The sequence below is a fragment of the Pempheris klunzingeri genome, chromosome 14 (assembly GCF_042242105.1).
Source record: "Pempheris klunzingeri isolate RE-2024b chromosome 14, fPemKlu1.hap1, whole genome shotgun sequence".
Taxonomy (NCBI): Eukaryota; Metazoa; Chordata; class Actinopteri; order Acropomatiformes; family Pempheridae; genus Pempheris; species Pempheris klunzingeri.
Window position 1 is genome coordinate 23,278,646 of NC_092025.1, and position 22,231 is coordinate 23,300,876.

The 22,231-nt window shown below is 40.0% G+C and overlaps 2 protein-coding genes across 2 annotated transcripts in view; one reads left to right on the top strand and one right to left on the bottom strand.

The window, feature by feature from the left end:
- The window catches only part of mpzl1l (myelin protein zero-like 1 like), a 158,945-nt gene that overhangs the window by 61,250 nt on the left and 75,464 nt on the right, over positions 1-22,231 (top strand). The window lies entirely within an intron of this gene.
- Positions 14,372-22,231, bottom strand: part of vps37d (VPS37D subunit of ESCRT-I) — a 30,655-nt gene continuing 22,795 nt past the window's right edge. Inside the window, exons 3-4 of the mRNA XM_070844157.1 lie at positions 20,907-20,989; positions 14,372-14,911 (exon numbers count right to left, since the gene is read on the bottom strand). Coding sequence (XP_070700258.1) covers positions 14,372-14,911; positions 20,907-20,989 — 623 coding nt within the window. The remainder of the gene's footprint in view (positions 14,912-20,906; positions 20,990-22,231) is intronic.

Genomic DNA, 22,231 nt, shown 5'->3' on the forward strand with positions numbered 1-22,231 from the left:
TGGGTACTTCTTGAGGAGATTAAGGCCTGAGCCTGTTATAATGAAAAACTGAGTGCTGTAAAGACTGGGGGAAGGAAATCCAAAGTAGGACAGGCCTTTTGAGTTTTCTCATTATTCCTACTAAAACACTAACTTCATGTTGTTTTGATGTCATCTTGACAGATCTTGTATGCCTTGATAATTAGGAAACTGTGAACATAGCTGCTAAATGATTTAAACTGCGACCAGTCTACAGTTTGTAGATCATTCTGTGTAACTTCTTCTCAGGGAAAGTAACATCTTTAGCCGGAATAAACCTTTTTCATAGACTTTATTGTTATTTCTTCATGCTACCTTTATTTCACCATTAAGTTCCCGTTAGCCTGCATTCTTTGGCCGTCACAAGCTGATATAAAGCGCCGCCAACCTGCGGATGTTTGGCCTCAGAGGGCCCTGATGCCCTTTTTTGAGTCAGGCGAGATTATGTAAATGCAAATATTAATATTAAAATGAATATTAAATAGTTATACAAGTGTGAAATTTGCCAGGAAGCATCCTTAAACAAAAGGGGGGGGAAATAATTGCTGCTGTTCTATTTTAAAACATGACAAAAAGAAAGCACACTGACTACAGTCTCCACACTTTGGCCTCCAAACAAGAACGAATCAAGCCAGAAATCTTTGTGCTGAACAGCCACATGAAAACAATCATGAAATCAGTCTAATACCACCTTAAAAATACAGTAAGAATCAAAGGATAAGGATATTTTACACTACTGTAATACTAATCCTGTTACTTATAAAGCAGTAAATGTTCTTGTACCCAAATACATTTCTTATTTACTTGATTTATGTTCTAAGACATCCAGACCTCTCAGGATCAAAACCAAACAAGGTGAAGCATCTTTCACGCTCTGCTAAAACCGTCAGCTCGTTTAAATCAGAAAACATCACTGTTTACTGCGGCTTTCCAATAAATCAGCTACATCACTTTGTTTTAATCTGTAATTATTATTTATTTGATCATTTTTGTCAAAATAAAGTAAATGATGTTATTTTACACGAAGCGAAGCAGCATGTAAACGTTACGACCTGACAAATCACGATGAATGTTTCACAAATATTAATCTTTATTACACAAATAAAACTAATACTATACTATAATATCAACTGAACCAAACTGAATATGAGCTATAAGCATCTGAGTTGATTATTATTTGGTTTGATTACAAAACGATATAATTAATAAAACTGAATTGTTTAGCTAACAAGCTACAAGTTTATCTCCACATCTTAATCTACACTTCGATATATGTTTCTGAAATCATGAGTAACTTTTAATTTCTACTTTTACTCAGGTAAAAGATCTGAATACGTCTTCCACCACTGCTGGTTTTTATTTTCCAGTATCAGAGGGAATAAAAGTAAAAACGCCAGCACAGCTTTTGTCTCGTGCTCCCTCACTTTATCCACAATCCCGTGCCATGAAGACTAAAATAAACTGTGACAGCTGGCCTGGCCACTAGAGAGCATCACAGAGCTGCTCCCATTACCATAAAAATGTTATTATGAACAATTAATGCTGAAGTAGGGATGTGTTTTTTTTTCTTTTTTGTTCAAACTGTCCCAGTTCTGCCAGCTGACTCTCTTTTCATACGCCTTAGACTGATGTTTGAGACACACTACAAACTTCTCATGTTCACACTTTTCCCCACGTGCCTTGTAGTTAAGGAAACAGCACCTGATACAGTATCCTACTGCATCATGTTGCAGTGACGGACTTTGTTATGGCAGCTGTGTGTCAGGTTGTTCGTCTAAGGCCGCCTCCAACACGAGGCAGAGTCTTCTGAAGCGGCTTTCATCCCGTTTGGATTTACAGAGGCGAGCTAACTGGGCTTCATCTGCATAACAATGAAAGGAGAAACTGTAGAGAGGGATTGGCGCAGTGAGTCTGAAGCGGCTGAGACGAAAAAAGAAAAGCCAGATGAAGGGCTGAGGGAGGTGTGTGTTAATCTGATGGAGCCCAGAGCTGCTGCACTGATAGCAGTCACACTTTATCCCCCCGTTGTGGTGGAGATATGGCCAGAAGTACTTCAGCAAAAGTAGAAATACACGGTTACAAGTAAAAAAACTCCTGCATTCAAAGTATTAGCATCAAAATTAGCATATGTAAAGGTCCCATATTATGTTATTTCTACATAAAATGTGTCCTTGGTGCATCTTCAGACCCTCAAACTCTGAGTAAAGTTCGTCCTCTCTCTGTTTCTCCGGCTCCATTTTTCAGTAAATGTGTGTGAAGACGCTCCGTTTAGATTTGGCTCCCTTTATGATGTCACATCTCTTGATTGTCATGTGACCTCATCCAGCCCTGAAAATCTCACTGTCCGCCATCGTTTTTTTTTTCTCACGGTTACATGAAGATGACGAAGACGAGAGTGACGCAGCAGATTGTTTCTGTTCCTCTAAAACGGAGAATTCAGGCAGAGGCTGAAAAGAGCTGCAGCAGCCATGTTGGTTATGAGACAGATAATGTGTTTTTTTTTGGATATGAAACCATTTAAACTGTCTGTTCTAGACAGAGGAGGAGGAGAGAAGTACTTATTATGCAGAATAGTTCAGAATAATGTATATTAATAATAAAAACTAAACGCAGCACAAAGGGCTTTACAACAAGGAAATTACAGGTATTGAGTGTCTTACATGAAACTCACATAAAATATATAAAAACAAATTAAAATCATTGAAATAGAATAGATAGCACAAAAGATAGATTAATTGAACATAAAAATAGCAAAATGAATAAAAACTAGTCAAAATAAATACAGAAGCAGCATGAAATTAAGTTAAACTTGTCAAAAACGGACTTTATTCTTTAAATATTGATCTTTTCATCAAAATATTATATCTTAAATATTATAAATTCAAGTGTTTCAATATAACAGCGGCTCTAATTCAGTTTTTGACTTTAAATATTTAATGAGTGTGTTTAAAATAAAGTTTTGTGACTGTGGTATTAACAGAAGAAATCCAATCACCACACCTTAAACTCTTCGACACAAAGAGGCGGACAAGTTCAAATCAGAGTGGCAAATGTGTTTTATTGACAACTCCTCGATCCACATGGGAAGCAAATGGAAATTCACATGTAAACATGATGTTTAAGGTCACTTGGATGTTTGAGCGTCGGCAGGAAGCGAATTTATCCCGCTGAACGTCTTCTTTTCAGTATTACGTCACTAGTAGGTTGCTTATGTAAAGCTGAGCATGCATAAGAACCTTCCCAGCAGCCTTCGCTTAACGATTAATCACCGTCAGAGGAAATGGGTCGACTATATTACTTATAACGCTTCCATCACGTTTACCACATCAGAGGCCTCTCAGATGATCAGTGTTTATTTCTCTACGATGTTTTCCATCAGTACAGATGTGTCATTACTCATTTTGTCTTCTTCTATTACGGTTTAATGGAAAAGTGTCACCAGCTGTTTATGCTCAACTTCCATCGACTGGAAAAAAAAGAAGTGGACGTTGCTTCTGGATCCGATTGGATGGAAGTCTATGATAAAATGAGCCGAATTCTCGCTTAATTTATCAGCTCATTGAACATTTTCCTGATGAGTTTACAGTCTTCTTTCATTCAGTGAATTGTTTTCCCATTTAAAGGAAAATACACAGGGTGCTTTAGGACGGTACGACCTTGTAACGTGGGTCATGCCTAAACCTAACCAATCAGCTTCACCTATAAAGCGCCAGTTGTGGATGAATTTGCAATTTCTTTTGCCAATTTTCTGTAAATTCTGTAACATGATAACTGACTTAAAAGGGCAGCTGAGGCCGATGGGAACGTCATTATTCTTGCAGGTTATTTGGTGTTGGGAGCGCCAGATTAAAAATTTATTTATCACCAAAACCAGTTGGATTCATCCTAATTTCATAGCAATCCAGCCAGTAGATGAGAAATTTCACACTAAACCTAAAATGCCAACCTCATGTTGGCTCCAGAGGAAAAGTTTGAGGATTATCAAAATCATTAGGATTCATCCTCTAGGGACCAGGAACGACTGCCAAACATTTAATGGCAAAACATTAAATAACCGTTGAAATGTTTCAGTCTGGATGATCCATTGAACCACACATGGCCAACTTCTGCTGCTTTACTTTGTTTTCTACTGATCTAAATTTAACATCTTTGGGTCTAAGACAATGTTTTCATAATTTTTGACATTTTGTAGAATAACTGATTAACTGAAGCGGAAAATAACCTTATTTTTTATTGTTTATCTGCTTCTTTTGGTATGTTAATTCATTTAAAAGCAGTGAGTATGAAATTACATCTTCTGACTTATAATTAGATGAAAGATAGCACAGAAAATGTTGTTTACACCTACAGGGAATTTTGGAAATCTCCAGATCACCTGATATTTTTGGACTGACGGAGTAAACATCACGTTTGACTTTCACTCAGAAAGAAAAAAGGACTATAATAATACCTGCTCACTGTGAGGCAACAGCGATAACCGCCGAGGAACTGTGCTGCCTTTTAATTAACTATTAAATGATTAATTAATTACAGAAGCTAATGGAGCCACTGTTCATTTAGGACCCATTTCTAGAGTGTAATTACAGCTGTGCTCTCATTTTAAGATGTTCCACTCACACCCTTCAGCGTTGTGCCAGTTCACAACAGCATTTTGACCTCATGTACGTTCATGTAACCGTGTTAATTATTAAAGCTCACACACAATACACGTTTATAGTTCTACACCTCTGACATGACTGGAAACATGCTAATGCTAATGTCATGTACATTATAGTAGCATTAGTGTACACTATGCTAATGTTAATGTAATGTACATTATGCTAATGTAGGAGTACACTATGTTAACATGAATGTAATGTGCATTGTGTGAATATAAGTGTACACTAAGCTAATGTTAATGTAATGTAGCTTACATTAAGCTAAATGTACACTAAGCTAATGTTAATGTAATGTAGCTGACATTAAGCTAAGTGTACACTATGCTAATGTTAATGTAATGTAGCTTACATTAAGCTAAGTGTACACTATGCTAATGTTAACATAATGTAGCTTACATTAAGCTAAGTGTAAACTATGCTAATGTTAATGTAACGTGCTGTATGCTCACATAATTGTACGCATTGCTAAAGTTAATGTACATTGTGCAAACATAAGTGAACACTAATGTGTTTACATTACATTAACGCTAATGTTACATTAACGCTAATGTTAATGTAATGCAGGGTATGCTAATGTAGGCGTAAACTAAGCTAATATTAATGTAATGTACATTATGCTAACACAAGTGTACACTATACTGATGCTATGGTAATGTAGCTTACGTTTTGCTAATGTAGGTATAAACTATGCTAATGTTAATGTAATGTACATTATGTGAATATAAGAGTACACTATGCTAATGCTACTGTAATTTACTCTATCCTAATATTAATGTAATGTACATTATGCTAAAACAAGTGTACACTATTCTTATGCTAATGTAATGTAGCTCATGTTTTGCTAATGTCAGTATAAACTATGCTAATGTTAATACTAGGTAGCCCACATTATGCTAACATATGTGTAAACTATGCTAATATTAATGTAATGTACATTATGCTAACACAAGTGTGCACTAATTGATCATTAACATGTTCTGTCCCTATCAAATACACAAATAAACAAATAATGTAATGTACATTATGCTAACGTAATGTTAGTCAGTCCAACAGTTGCTGAGATCACTCAAAGACTCATGGTGCAAACTCATTAGGATACATCATCTGGTGACCATGACAGTCTGAATCAGATTTAGTGACAATCAAAAGGTTAACGCCTTCAAATCGAAAACAACAAACCTCTTGGGAAAGTCATTTAAATCAGTTGGATTCATCCTCTGAGGACCACGAGTGTCTGATCCAACTTACATGCCAGTCCACTGTATTTATTTTGACACTAGTGGACATTTTTACAATAAAACCGACCTGATGGCCCTAACCCTCTTTACAAAGAGTCGGGGGATCGCAGTTCTTCCTCTGGGGATCATGAATTTCCAATCCATCAAACCTTCAAATATATTGTTTTAAAGCATCTTTAAAGGGCTAAAATAACGATGCAGCTGCTTTGGTGGGTCACGGCGGTAAACATTTCTTATGACAAAGAGAGGAAAATGTTGCACAACCACTTTTTATGTTATTCTTCTTTAAATTATGCCTCAGCTGAGCAGATCCAACACACACACACGGCTGTTACTCATCCTGTTTTAGTAAATCAGACGTTCAGGCGGCGTCTCAGCAGACCAGCTGGTCATCTGCCGGAGAAATTATTCATCACGTTTACGGTTTGGTAGCTCCCTAAACCGCCCAGACAGCCGCTGAGTATGGGCTAATGTACTCGATATTAATATTTTAGCATGATTTCTGCTCAGCTGCATCATAAAGACCGGTTTCAAAACGCCCCCCCCCCCCTCCAGGAATGACCCACCGCTTTATATGATTTACTTTTACTCTTAAATAATAAATTTATCATAATTTCTGCCTGAAATGACATAAAATATTGAGCTAAAATCAAGTATTCTTGTTGTTTTTCGACAGATGAGGCTCCCACGGCTGATGAAGCGACTCGTAAATAGCCGTGATTTTCTCTCCCAGCTGGACCAGCGATATAAACCAGTGACCTTCCACTCGCACACCTGCTCGCATTAAGATAAGTGCTTTTATTCTTTTCCCCCTATTAATCACTTATTGCCTCAGAAAATCTCTAGCTTTCACATTTATGATGGGCTGTAATTGGCAGGTTTACTGCTAATGGATTTGGCCTAAAATGAATCATTGTCTACTAACATATGGAGCCCTGGAGTGGCCATAAAGAAAAATAAAATATGTTACAGCCATGTTTTAATACGCTGACGTTTAAACCTCCTCTTTTTGGTAACGTGGGGGCAGCAGAAACAAGCAGAAGACACAATATCCGTCTTATAAATGTTGAGTATGTTAGCAAACGGTTCCAAACCCGGCAGACGTGGAGCAACGTTAGCCTGAATGTGTCGGTCAGATATTCACTCTGATTCCTGTGAAGCAAAAAGTAAAATCGACTGATATGAATCGCGCCCGCAAGGCTGCGATGAATAAGTATTTCTTTCCGAAACAGAATTTAAGACTATTTTACACACTTAAATGTGAATTTAAGACTTTTTTTAAGGGACCTCTTAAACATGTGATTGTCTTCAGCGTCCTTTTTGGTTTAGCAGCACACGCTCAGTCGGTGCTGGCAAACAATCGGACACAAACATCTTCAAACCTCTGATTTAACGTCACAGATAGTATAATCAATCGTATAATTGAGGTGGGCAAAACACAGTAAAGAAAGGATTCGATCAGCTTGATTTCACCAATACAGATCCATTAGTATTGATGCTGATCAGAGCAGCTTTAACTCTTTTCATCCGAGGTCAAAAACTCAGATATAGATGTTTTCCACATCTTTTTTTTCCAGGACTATTTGAAAATCAAGATTTACTTGAAGAATTCGTCTTAAATAATATCTGCAAAAATGCTTTTTACTAGAACGATGAAGATGTTAAGCATGAACGTTGATTCACGACTTAACAGGCGACATCTGTGGCTGCAACTGTGAGCAAAAGCTTTACTCAGAGTAACTTTTTAATCAAATTAAATCATCTGGCTTAACTCTCTGGCGTCGTGGGGGTCAGGGGTCACCACCTGGACCCTGAATCGCTCGCTGCAGCGTTACAGCACAGCTGCAGTTTCATTTCATCTGCTTGTTTTTTCGTTTGACTCGTCCTCCTGGATGTTTCTGCTGGTTCCCCCGATCAGCTCTGGGGTACATTTGACTCCTCCTGTGTATTTATAACCTACTTCTCTCATTGAGAGGCTCTTTCCAACTTGTGTCGACACATAAATGAGGATTTTACGTCAAATTGTTGTCGACACACACACACGCAGACGCTGCTGTTATATAACGCCGATAGATTTGCTTCTGTGGAGCGAAACGTCTCAAACGAGGCGTTTTAAGAGGCTGGAAAATGTAAAAGCTGCGTCTTTAGATCATTTAGCGCCATAATTCGGGCTCGGAAAGTGGCTGTCACAGCAGATCACAGATTTTTACGATAACCAGAACTACCACCAGGCTGTGAAAATACTCTGTTAAAAGTATTTAAAATGTTACTCAAGTAAAAGTATGCAGGTAAAATCAGGAAAGGTGTTAAAAGGAAAACATATGAGGAAAATGTGACTTTTCCACAGTTACATGTTAAATATTTGTTGAATACATGACTGATTGGTCAGTTACAGCTTCCTCCAGTCTTTATCTCTGTATTACAGACTGTTACTGTGGCTGCAGCTCCAATAGCGGAATCAATACAATTGTTTTTTTATCAACAAAACAGTTTTTAAGTCAGTATTTTATATCAAATTGTGGATTTCTTTAACACAAAGCAGTTTCGTTTTGCAGTAACGACCGCCCCTTACTTATTATTATTACTCATGCTTTAATTTAAAAGTAAGGTTTCACTGTTGGAGCTAATTTATATTTTGTTTGTACAGGACTGCAGCTAATGATTATTTTCATTCTGGATTAATCTGCTGATTGTTTTTATTCAAAAGAAATTAATATAATCTTAAAAAAGCAGCACATTTGAGAGGCTGGGACCAAAATAATATAACGACAGATTATCAAAACAGTTTAAATTAAATTTTCTGATAGTTTGATTTATAATAAAGCATATTTCATAAACTAGTAAGCTCGCATGTTTTGTGTGGAAAGATCTTAATTTGTAAAGTAGTTGGAGCTGTCAGATAAAAGTTTGTGAGGTCAAAAGTACAATATTTTCCTCCATCGCATGACAAGAAAACTACAAGTACATCAAATTTGTACTGAAGTACAATAGCTGAGTATATTTTTTTAACATTTCTTTTCAAAGACTGGTATCAATTTAAGTGTTTAAATGACAATCTGTGACTTAATCTGGGAGCAATCGTGCTCTTTATCATTAAAATGATTTAGTATAATGAGGGATTTATGTGTTTTCTTGTTATTCTTTGTCGTGAACCCATAAACAGTTTATATATCAGGCTGTTGAAATCTAAAAAGACGGTTAAACAGAGAAAACCAGCCACTTATTACATGACCAAAATAAAGAGAAAAGGCCGAGGGCGTGTAGGAGCACGTTGTTAAGCAGCTTGGATTTGTGTTTTTTCTCTCCCTCCGTGTGTATTCAGGTTACAGATCACAATTTCTAACAAGGTGACATTTCCCTCCTTCCAACTATGCTTTTATTCTGACGGGGTTTGACAGCCACGTGCGTCCGGTCGCACGTACTGTACTGCAGCTGGCGAACACATGTCGACCCCGTGGAGGGACGGAGGGAACGACTTGACTTGGATATTATTAGCTCGTCTTCACTCACTGCAGCGCTGATCTGCTTTGACATCGCTCATAATCATCTGGTACGAGCGCTCGCAGCAAACGCCCCTTTGTCCGAGGCCCCGTGATGCAAATGATCTGGTACGCTCAAAGGCCGTCTGACTCACTGAGTGGCTGCATCTCATTCCAATTTCAAAGTGTTTATCTATTTCATTACAGCTCTTTTGTTTTTTTTACGTGTTTAAAGAAGGCTGCTGGGATAAATCCTTGATAGAAAAAGAGACACACAATTTAATAGACTAGACAAACGAAACCACAGTCGCAGAAACAAGCACTTTACATTTCCAGAATATCACTTACATGAATCATCCCAGTGGGTTCTTTGTGGGTTTTGTTTTGTTTTTTAGCCACAACAGACAGCACTGTTACAAAAAATAATAATAATAATAAAATAAAAACAAAAAGAATCACTCAGTTCTCGTGCAACAACTATTACAACCTTCACTCGGTCAAATCTCACTGCAACAGAGGAATGTCGGAGGTGACTCGGTGTCACCGTGGTTATGGTCAGCGTCTCTCTCTGGCATGCACCTGGAAAAAGGGCGGCGACATGAGAGCCAAGGATGCGGATTCACCGTCACCCAGGCTGAGAAGCAGCGCTGCACTTTGTGTTTTTCTCCTCTAAGACCCTGAGTGGACACAGAACTGCACGTTTGGTTGGAGCCAGCGCCCAGCGGCATGAAAAGATCATCTCCTCAACTCCTTTTCTTTTTGTGTTTTTTCCCCCCTGACTTCAGCATTGTGGGAAATATTTGCTTTCTTGCTGAGAGTTAGAGGAGAAGATTAGCCAGTTAGCTTAGCTTAGCTTAGCATAAAGGCCGGAAACGGAGGGAGACGGCTCAAAGTCCACCTAACAGGCATCTCTAAAACTGACAGAGGCCACGTTCTCACGGCTAAACCCTGATATTATTTCTGTTTTCACATTATTTTAAATGTGGCCAATATCAGATTCCAGAGTGAACAGGTTACAGTCCTGAACAGACCCGAAGCCCCAAAATAAACCAATAACGAAGGACGTGCCACGCAGCACGCCGTCGTAAACATGGAGGCCAGTTTTATCTATTTGACGTCACACAAGAATCTCACTGGACGTTCAGGTTCAAGTTCATCTCTCTGAGAAAGAGTTGTACGTGTCAGGTTACTGACGTAAGAGTCGCACAAGTTCAGACTAAAGTCGCCTTGAAAAAACAAAACCAAATCAGATTTAGGAGCTCCATGTGCTCCCTGTGCTGTTTGCTCTCCGGTCTAAAGCTCCGCCCAGGTCTCCTACACCTGGTTAATCCTGAATGAGGTGCACCTGGCGCAGGAATGAAGGTGGATAAAGGCTCCCGGCTACATTTGCAGGTTGTGGACTGTCTTGTCTCGTTGCCTGGGAGTTTTATTTGGTGTCGCTCTCTTTTGGCTGTTTGTGGTTTTTGGGTCGGGGTTGTTCACACCACATAGATTGGGTCTTTTTCTTTCCTTTTAAAGGTGTTTGAGTAATATTATGGCTCAAAGTTAAGTGGCTCAAAACAGATTCCATGTGATTTGTGCTCTTTACATTGTTTTAAAAAAAATCTGATCTGAGTCTCAGATAAATAATAATAAAATAAAATGAGAGAAATCTGATTTAAGCCACTTCTGCCTGCAGTGTGACCATAGCCCAATAAACACCAGGTATATTCACACGACCTTCTCGTCTAACTCGCAGCAACAAAGGCACATCTCCAACAGATTTCTGAGGTAAGTTCAAATCCAAATTACAAATCAAACTGTTGTTCTGTTGCCAATGAAATAAAAATAGATAGAAAATAAAAAGATCAAATTAAGGCTAAAATGGACAAAAGGGGAATTAAGTTGGAAAGTGACTCCAAACTTATCATCCACTGGCACATTTAAAATTTTATTCACTAATAAGAACAAGTTTTATTCTTTTGTGCAGCAGAAATCGGACTTAAAGACTTTTAGCTTTTAGAAGTGAGATCTGTGAATGCGGCGACATCGTTGAAAAGACGTTCAACACAAGCAGCCGGACAACAAGCCAACAGTTAAGAGACAGTTTGGGTAATAATTTTACATTCACCTTCATTTTCTCCTCCATGAAAGTTAATTGACCGCTCGTCTGACCGTTCGGCTGCTCGTGTTTCTCTCGTTTTGTTGTGAAATATATTTACTGGTTTTCAGTTTTTCCTCACAATAAATAAAAGCAGACAAACAGGCACAAAATGGAGAATTAGAAATAAAAACAATAAAATGAACTCATCATTCTGTCGCATTTCTGCATCGTTTTAGTTTCCAGGTAACGTGAAGCAAACATCGGCTTTTCCAATTATTTTACCTGTAGTGGTGATGTAGTGGTGATGTAGGACTAATCTATGGACATCACATCACTGCAGTACATCAACGGCAGATGAAGGTCAGGAAGTGATCTTGCACATTTGAAGCACTATTACGAACTGGGTCGTTTGCGGTTGCTTCAAATCGATTAAACGGAAAAATTACAAAGAGATTTTCCCAAGGACCAACAGTTGTTCATAAGGGGAAAGAAAAAGCTGAGTTGGACAATGTTTTGTCAAAGGAACTCGTAATATCACTAACGAACTCGCTCCTCCATCTCCTCCGTTCAGCTTTTCACTTCCTGTCCTTCATCTAGATGTCGCGCAATCGTCCTCTGAGTCATGTGACACCAAACGACGAAGTTTGGGAGAGAGATGGAGATAAAAAGACAAATCAAATATCATTTTCACTGAGAACTCTTGGCACTTCCACTTCTTTCTAGCGATGCAGCTGCATTCACAGATCTCAGATAGTTTTCAGAGTGTTATTAGACCAAAACCATTTAAAATGAATTATAACAACTCTTTCTTTACAGTGTAAATCCTAAAGGGATGTTTCATGTGGATGTCCAAACAGTGTTGCTGACAAATAAATTCCTCTGTGCGTGCGTGCGGCACTGATTTATAAAGCCGAGTCCTCCTGCTCGCCGAACCCTGCCGGCACTGCCTACATGCTCCAGGATGCGTTGCACGTGGGCCATCTCAGCGTTAGCGTCCAACAAAACGCCACCCACGGTGAAATTCACCGCAGCAGAACGATTCAATTTCTGTCGGCATCTCAGGGTCAGTTTGAGCAGAGGCTTCTGGTCGCTGTCTGGTCTCGGCAGCTCAGGTTCAGGATGGTCCCAGACGGCCGGATCCTCCTGCATAGATAACGCAGACGCAGCCTCGACCTCTGGCCGTATAAACACAGCTGCATATCCAAGTCGGCCAAAACACTGTAAAATTGTATCCTCGTCCAAACCGTCAACACCGATTGGACGTCCACATGAAAACGTGGCAAAATTTCCTTCTTTGAGATGCTTTATGCGAACCGGGCACTGGCCTGCAGAAGGCATTTTCATGTATTGTAGTAAGCATGCACTTATATGAGTTATTAATGAGCAAAATGTACGTTCAAGAGCAGAACCATCGAGAACTACAATCCAAAGCTTGTCCCTTTAAATGCTGAAGGATGGATAATGAGAAAAAAGGAGAGCGAAATGAGAAGGAACCTCCTTATATTCCACTGTGGGCTTGCAGAGCGCTGGCACTCTCATAGAGATTAAATTCCCCTCACTCTGTATCTCGGTTCAGAGAGGGTGGGGGGGGGGGAGGCAGAGAAATAAAAACACTGGCTGCCATGAAAGGAGAAGCAGCTCTTCATTTAGCACGGTAAACAAGAAGCTTTGAAGTCAGCCATTTAAAATAGGATTTACATGAATAAATAAATCAGGCGAGCTCCAACACTGTTCATGAAATCGCACAAGAAGGCAGACGGCTTTGGGTAATCGTCTGTGACGCTAACACACATGACAATGCAAATAATATTGATAGGCTATACTCTGGGAGTTATTAATAAATACCACCTGCTCTGCTCCACAGATTCTTCTTGTTTAAACGTGAGATGATGTCAGCTTTCATGACCTTGACAGTTTATATTAAACACCACATTATTGACACCGTCATGAACAATGACGCCCTGTTTTGTTTTTTGTTTGTTTTCTTTTGAAGATGTGCTTCACAACCCTGTGCTTCACTCCCCTGCACGCAAAGCATAAAAAAATAATATCAAAATCAAAAATAACACTAAAATCTTTCACGTCCTCCCTAGGGATGGGGTTTGATAGCATTTTATCGAATCCTTTTCATTGCATTAAAGGCTAAACGGCTGATGTCTCATTTTAACCAACGACAGCAGAAGAACCAGAGGTGAAAGTAGACGAAAAGAAATCCCTTGAGGAGATCTTTGATCATTAAAATAAACATTACTCATCTACAGTCCTCGAAGCCATGAGATTAATTTTACTTTCCTAAACCATTATTATCAAAATCTCACATTTCAGCTGCGGTCTGAGCAGCAAGCCGATGACTAGCCACCTTGTATCTCTGCTGTTAGCTCACTGCTACGTTAACTGACCGAAAGTCTCTGAGTGTTGTTGAATTTATGCATTACTTTGGATTAAAATGCAAGAAATCACGTTTGAGGATTTAAATCCTAAATTTGGTAATTCATGCTGGGTTTAGTTATTTTCCTCTGCTGTCAGTGGAAACATGTTCAAACTCGGCAGTAACGGCAGCTGGATTCTTCTATTATATGTGAGTAAAACAGAAGGTTTGATAAGAGATTCGTCGATTGACGACCCCGGCTATCGGAGCCCATCCCCGGTCCTCCCCGTCTCCGCCCTCGGCCGCCTCACTATCTCTGCTCTGCTCTTGTTACATGTGTGTGTCATGGATGGCGAACAGAAACGGGCGTCTGCAGTGCTGCCTGTCTCTGGATCAGTCTTTGCTTACATGGTTGTGACGACCACTGTTTGGTTCCATGTCTTGGAAGACCTCTCAAACCGGCTTTTCATCATCATCCTCCTCCTCCTCTGCCTCCTCCCCTTCCTCCTCCTCTCCCTCCCTCGAGCTTATCGGTACGGCGGTTCAGGCTGTTGAGGGTTCGGCCTGTAAAGCTGCTGCACGCGCACCGGCCGCCCGTTCGCCGGCCAGCCGCCCGGTAACTGTCCGATGACCCTGAGGCCGACCGGCTGGCCGTGTCCTGGAAGCGGGGTGCTTGGGCTGAGGATGTGGGTCTGTCCCGGTTGGGGTTCAGGCGGAGGGGTACTACTTTGATAGCCCGGAGCCGAGGCGGGGGGAGAGACGGGGTAATGAGGGAGGAGGATGGCTGGCGTGAGGCCGTAGCGTACCTGGAACACTCTAAGAGGTCCCTGCGCTACAAAGCCGTTGGGCCGCTGAGGCTCCTGAGGCTGCTCCGAGTCCTTCTTCACCTGCGGGACTTTGCTCTCCTCCGTCGTCTTGCTTTTGCTCGGCTGCCGCTTGGCCTGCGCGATCTCCTGCATCTTCTCCGCTTGAGCCCGGCGGATGTGATACGTCTTCCTGGAGCTCTGGAAGGAGTCCAAGAACTCATCCAGGCTTACGTTTCCCTCCATGAACTTCTCCAGCAGCTCCTGTGAAGCAGGGCAGACAAATAAACCGGCATCAGCAGACAGGACAACACACAAAGGGAGGTCCGACCGCGGGGAATCGTTCAAACAAGCTCCTCTGAGTAGAAAGAGGATTTAATCAGCTCGGGGATGTTTACCCATGAACTTTGGCACAGTTTTCGGCTACAACATTTCACTGCAAGTGCATTTTACACAGCTAACAATGGTCCATTTGCTGCAGCTATTTCATCTGGCAAAACTTGAAAGCCGCGTGATCCGTCTCTGCATGTGTTCCCAGGATGTAAGAAGCCGAGTATGAGCCTCGTCTGGTGGAGGACAGGAGTTTGTATTTGTGAAGTAATAACTGTACATAAACAGTGGCGATTTGGTTTAGTTTTACAGGCCTGAGACCAAAACGCAAGGGATTACTCACTTTCTGGTCATTTAATTACATTCTGCGTGTTCACACAGGCAAAGAGCAGGACGTCTGTGGCCCACAAACACTGCGCTTCATGCGAGTGGCTTTCTGTTGTAACCTGATTTCTTAGACGTTGTGTAAATTAGGTTTCCATAATTGGGGTAAAGGGATTAGAGAAACGCAGTTAACGTGCTGCGTTTGGGGCTGTTGGAGCCTGAGTTTCTGACTTGTGGACACACGACCAGGTGTCTAACAGGGATTTTAGCTGTGCACGACAAAGATGTTGAACAGCGTCGACAGGAAGTGTCGCTGTGAGGTCAGATCATTACGCTCAGACGTGCGTTAATCCATTTCTCACAAGTCTGACTAAAAGTGAATCTAAATTAAGTCTGAATTAGATGAATTAAAACTAATAATTACTGTGAGGAGACACCGAACGTCTTTCATCTGGCTGTGCTGACAGTTCAAAATATGGCCCAATAATCAGGATTCTTACTTTGTCCAGCAGTTTTCTTTTATTTCCTTAATTTGGTGAAGAAAGCCATGTTTTTTTTTTGTTCTCAATGTGTGAGAGACTGCAGGTAAACAGTGAGGAAGAGTGCGGACAAGGTGAATTATAAACAAATAGTAACTGGCTGTGACTGAGGAAACATTTAGTCGACTTAATCTGAAAAAATAGAGATAGAGATACTCCACTGGGACAAAACTATGACCAAGTTTAATGATTTTTTTTTAATCTATGAATAAAAACAAAATGACAATTGTTCTTCTGATAAAATTCTGAGTAAGGCTGCAACAAACAATTATAGATTAATCTGATGAATAATTAATAACTCTAGTCTATAAAATGTCAGAAAATACATTTAAAAAACAATTTCCTAAACACCCATTTGATTAGTTAGCTACATGTGCGTCTAATGACGTCTACTAACATCTTGTTTCGTCTACATAAGTGATGCACTCATAAAAAAAGATTTAAAGGATAACGGTGGTTTTAATTCTACCTTAAGAAGAACTGGCCACAAATATGTAGTTTCATCTTTAAATAAAGTCTTTTAGATTAACAAAAAGCTTAAAAGCTGGACACTGTAGTTTTTGGAAAAGGTGCATTTGCTGGGGACTATTTTTAGCTGTGGATTAATACACACTTACAGCAGCAGGGCAGTATATGTGGGACTGAATCAAAATAAACTACAGGTAATGAACAAACATACAGTTTTTGGACAACAATGGAGCTCAGACGGCAGACGGATGAGATTCATCAGGCTTTGTATACCCAGACAATGAAATATGTCACTAAATACAGAATATCAGCAGTCGTATCCTTTAACAAATGTCTGCCTTCGGGGCTAAATTAGAGACCGAATGTTAAACTTCACATAGCCTCAGACTCTGTCCTCCCACTGAGACACCACAGCTTCTCCGTCTGTTGCGGACACAGTTAAATAACCTCAGGTCACAGTCAGTATATTGGCCTGACTGCCCCCCGCAAATATACAACAGCTGTCAGAGGCAGAGCGAGCTTCTGGTGTACATGACTTACAATACAGCGCGATTATCAATACATCATTAAATAAATACATAACTAAATGTATGACAGATTTATTTTGTCCTCTGCAGCAAGTTACACTGTGTATAAATAAAAGTATAAATGTATTAATAAATGTGCGGGAAAAATGCATAATGACTAAATAAATATACAAATGTATGAATGTATGAATGTATGAATAAATGAATATATGGATAAATACATTAAATCAAAGAAATTATTCATTTGTTTGCACATTTAATCATACAATTATACATTTAATTATGTGATTATACATTTATTTATGTATTTATATATTTAGTTTTAGCCCTTAAAACCCTCCAAATATCACTTAAACGTTGTTTTGATTAACAAATTTTAAAAAAAGCAATTAAACTTGGTCATAGTTTTGTCCAGAAGCAGGATTTTATTTACCTTTGGGGAGTTTTTCCTTTTAGATTTCTTTATATTTCATCGTCTCTAGACTTTTTCTCACTTGTAATCTCTTTATTCACAGTAACGTCATCTTTGACAAGTGACAGAAACAGAAAACCTGGTTTTCTTTTATGAGATTCACCAAGTAAGATAAAGTTAGTGTGGGTTTCTGCTGGAGGACCTTTAATTATTAAGAAATGTATACAGCTAACGACGCTTCTGAAAGGGTTTTCTGTGCACAGACGAGGGAAAACATCACTTTGGCAGCAGAGTGGTCCCCGTCAGCGTCAGTCCTCCCCGGGCTGCAGCCTGACAGCTTTAACACATCATCGCCAGGCCGCAGAGGAAACAGAGCTGTGAACTGGAGTCAAAACCAGAACCAGGCTGCTTCTCTGAGCGCTCGCTGCTGCAGCACTCATCTGTAGAAGTAAACTAAAGACAAGCTCAGTTTAACCCTTTGAACTCTGTCATTTAAATGATCCGTCTGCGTCATTTCTTGGAGTATCTTCACATGCTTATAAAGAATAAATTAATAATGAATAAAAGCACTGAGATGGTGCCGAGACTAAACTAAACTTGGACACGTTTTTCATCAAGTTTGACTAAATACAGACAGAAAACATGTTGATCCAGAACAACAGTGAATGTAGAACACACACACACACACTATAGACCTCCACTACACACTAACACACTGACTAACACACACTATAGACCTCCACTACACACTAACACACTGACTAACACACACTATAGACCTCCACTACACACTAACACACTGACTAACTAGCACACACACACACTATAGACCTCCACTACACACTAACACACTGACTAACTAGCACACACACACTATAGACCTCCACTACACACTAACACACTGACTAACTAGCACACACACACACACACACTATAGACCTCCACTACACACTGACACACTGACTAACTAGCACACACACACACACACTATAGACCTCCACTACACACTGACACACTGACTAACTAGCACACACACACACTATAGACCTCCACTACACACTAACACACTGACTAACACACACTATAGACCTCCACTACACACACGGTGTCCGTCTTCATCAGCTTAAAGGCTGAAGTGATTTACACGAGCAGAAAGACAACAACTAGTTCAACTGTTGTTTCCTTCAGCAGATATCTGAGTTCATGTTGGAACCTGACAAGGAATCTTCTTAACAAGGCAGCTTTTTTGACTTAAGGCGACAAAGGAGGAAGAGGAGGAAGAGGAGGAGGAGGAGGAAGAAGAAGCTGTTGGCCAAAGTCTTCAAAGGCAGAAATTTGTGTCTCACACTGAGGCCAAATATGCTTTTCAAGATTTTGACCGTCACAGTGCTTGTGAATGCATCCGACATCTGAAAACATGTTTTGGAAACTGCTGTATTTGAGACATTAGAGGGACACCTCTGTATTGAATCAGGTCTACTGAGACACAGTTATGCTGCATACACCTACATGCAGACGAGTGTAATTTTAAGGATTATTTCATCATAAAATTAAGAGAATTGTGACGACACAAATTAGAGAACATGTCAGTCTTCGCTGTGCAGCAACTGGGTGCTATTTTTTTTTGAGTTTATGTTGATCAAACGTACAGAGGTGTTTTTTTTTTTTTTTTCTTCTCTCCAGCGTGTGCGTGTGCTGGCTGTTGCTTAATCAATCAGCGGACGGCCGCCCTTAATGACTGAGTCATGGAGATATCGATCGGAGCCGTGTGAATGTGGGTTGGGGGAGGTGTGGAACGTGTGGATCAATCCAGGCCTTTAGCAGCAGTGTGGGCTTCATCTGTGAATACGAATCACCGCCCTCGTTGAGGCCAAAGCAACATGCAGGATTTAAACAGGACCTCTTGTTAATGCGTCACAGAATGAATGTTATTAATTATATATATATAAAAAATACGGACCACAAGGACGAAGATAAATGATGCAGGCTGTCCAAAGATAACAGACAGTGTTTTATTCCAGCAAGGACCTTCCTCTTGTCTTCTTTTATATGATTTATGTTTAGGCAGCGCATACCAGGAATATGACAAAACACTGATGAGGTAACACATGATTTCATCCTTAAAGTCAAACTGGAGCCACAACAATCATTCATTTCGCAGCCAAAATCCAATGCAGTCCATTTAGAATGAGTTTCATGGGCGTTTTAATGAAGAGGAAACCTATTTGTGCTGATATAAGTAAAAAATATGGCTGCAAACTTTCATCATGCAATGTCAACTAATACAGGAGTTGCCTGTCTTCTGCTGTGATATGTCTAAAAAGCCCCCGGGGATCAATAAAGGAGTCATTTCAAACTTAACTGTACGACAGCTGATGAGCTTATTATAACCTTCAAACAGAGCTGAGCATAAAATCAAACTTATCTCTGGTTGGACATGATGAATTTCTGTGCAGGTGGAGAAACAACAGGGTTCAGGCTGATTAACGAACAGCTACTGAACGCTGAGAGACCAGAAAATATGATGAGGCTGATTTTGGTTTCTTTGATTTAACATAACAAATAAGCCGTTTAATTTCAGCAGGACAATGATAAACACAATCCGTCATGAGCAGGTGATATAAACGAAGCCAACAATACCAATTATAGTGATAAAGATATGTGAGGAGTATTAAGAGATGTTATCTAAACACACAGATGGAGATCTACTGTGGTTATATTCATTATGAATTAGACACAATCATGAAAAGTGGGTTTATGATGTTGCCTGTAAACATGTGAACATAAAGCTTTTGTCCTGTAAACACAGTGAGGTTTGTGGCTTATCCACAGACATGACAAACCTTCGTGTCGGCATGGATGGATTTGACACTGTGACGCAAATTAGCCATAATTAGCATCTAAGCTAAGATGCTCTGTGTTGTGTTTGGTGTTACGGTGCGTTTCCACCAAGTGCAAAATCATGGTGCAAAAGATTTGAGTGACTTGATGTGAACCGAACCAAATGATCTGGTGATCAAACTCGAGGAGCGCGAGGATGATATTCACTTTGTGTGTTGGTGGAAACACAGATTAACAAACCTTTTATCCATACGAGACATTTCCCTTTAATCATGAAGCTGCATGTTTCAAAATAAAAGTCCATCCTTGTGACTGTTTTTCCACATAGAATCAAGGTTAACGTGTCGGCTGGATCAGATTATATTATATCATCTGAAACCTTCAGCCTTAGTTGTCAGATGCAACTTAAAAGCACTTTGTCATTTGTCAGTGCTGCCTGATTCAATAGAGGACTCACTTGTAAATGTAACACTATGTTGTGAGAAAGATGTGGAGAATAGTAGTTTCTTCTGAATGCAGGATTAGCAGAAGATGTGTACAGTGTAGTTGCTCTCAGATGTTGGCGGACTGCTCGCTGTATGCATGTATCTATGTATGTATCTATCTATGTATGTATGTCGTGTCTTTAGAGATCAGATTGCACAGAATTGAGTGGGTTGTCAGCTAGACTGCAGGCTTTTCAAGAATCATCCTCAACTGTGCTGCCAGAGTGATGAAAGGCGGTGTTTGAATCTCAGCGAGAACAAGAGAGAAGAGCTCCATTTTAGGAGTTTTTCCCTTTTGTTTCTTTTTAAAAAAAAAAAATGTTTTCTTATTACCTCTGAATGCTCCTCGGCACGTGCCACCTCCTCCTGCAGAAGGTTCTGCGTCGTCTGCAGGCTGTGCTTCTGGACACGAGTCTCTGTAATGACAAAGAGACATCAGTGAAGCACGTGAGGAGAGGAAGAGGAGGCATGACTTCACTGGAGTTGGAGAAAAAAGGGAAATCCAGTAACCAAGAAACCACAGCAAGAGAAAATTATTTTCCAAATCACAAAGAGCCTTCAGGGTATGTGCTGACGAGGAGATGGTGGTGATGGGGTGGACAGTTGTTGGCTAGAAAAAAGGGAAACAGGCTGTAAATATTCAACTTTGGGCTATTTTGGGAGGCTGGTCTTCGTTTGGTTTGACCACGAAAGTGAAATCTATCTCAGAGTCTCATTTTTGCCATCCCCTCCTTTTACTTCCTCTATTCAACTTTCACAATTTCTCCTTTATCCAGCCATCAAATCTATTAAACCTCAACAAATAATTAAGGATAAATGTACCTTTTGACGTCGCACCACAGTGCTCATGCACACACACACACACACACACACAAACACGCTGTGTTTGAATCATTCATGTCCACGTCAATACCATAAAAAATACAAGGAGCCTTGACAAAGAGGACGGGGGCGGCAGCTTGAAAAACCGCATCACATAATCTGCTGCAGAAAATATTCAAACCAGCGCACGCTGAGCAGGCGGTGACAAGAAGACTGACGAGATATTGTTTTGTAATTGTGGTGCACGAGGTCAGAAAACTGTCAGGAGACACAGATGAACACTGGATGCTCAGTGACGGGCGCATTTTCACAAGTCACCTTCCTTTTTCTCTGGAGATCCGTGGCCAGAGCACAGGGTTTCTACAGCAAGTGGAATTTAAAGCTTTTTAAGACTTTAATACAACTGCTTAATTAAATGTAAGGCCAATTTTGCAATAAAACTAAACATCAAATGTGAAAATATAACTATACTCTTCAGAATAAATACATATATTGCTGGTTCAAAGTGATAAGTACAGCAAAATGACAATTAAAGGTAACGTTTAAGGAACATTTGACCAAATATTACCAAAATCAGAGTCTGAAATGAGGTTATAGTAAGAAGGAATGATCATTTCCCTGCTTAAAGTCATTTAGAGGCCTGTTGTTTATACATGGCTTTTAAATAAAGATGTAAATGTCCCCCGTCTCATTTAGCCTACAGACAGACAGTCTGTTGTCAGGATGCATTCAGTGTGTTTTATATTTGGCGTCCGGTGTATTTATATCCTGAATGTGTGACGGCGTGAAGCAAATCACCAGTTCAAGCTGACGGGTGCATCGACACGAACGAGGCT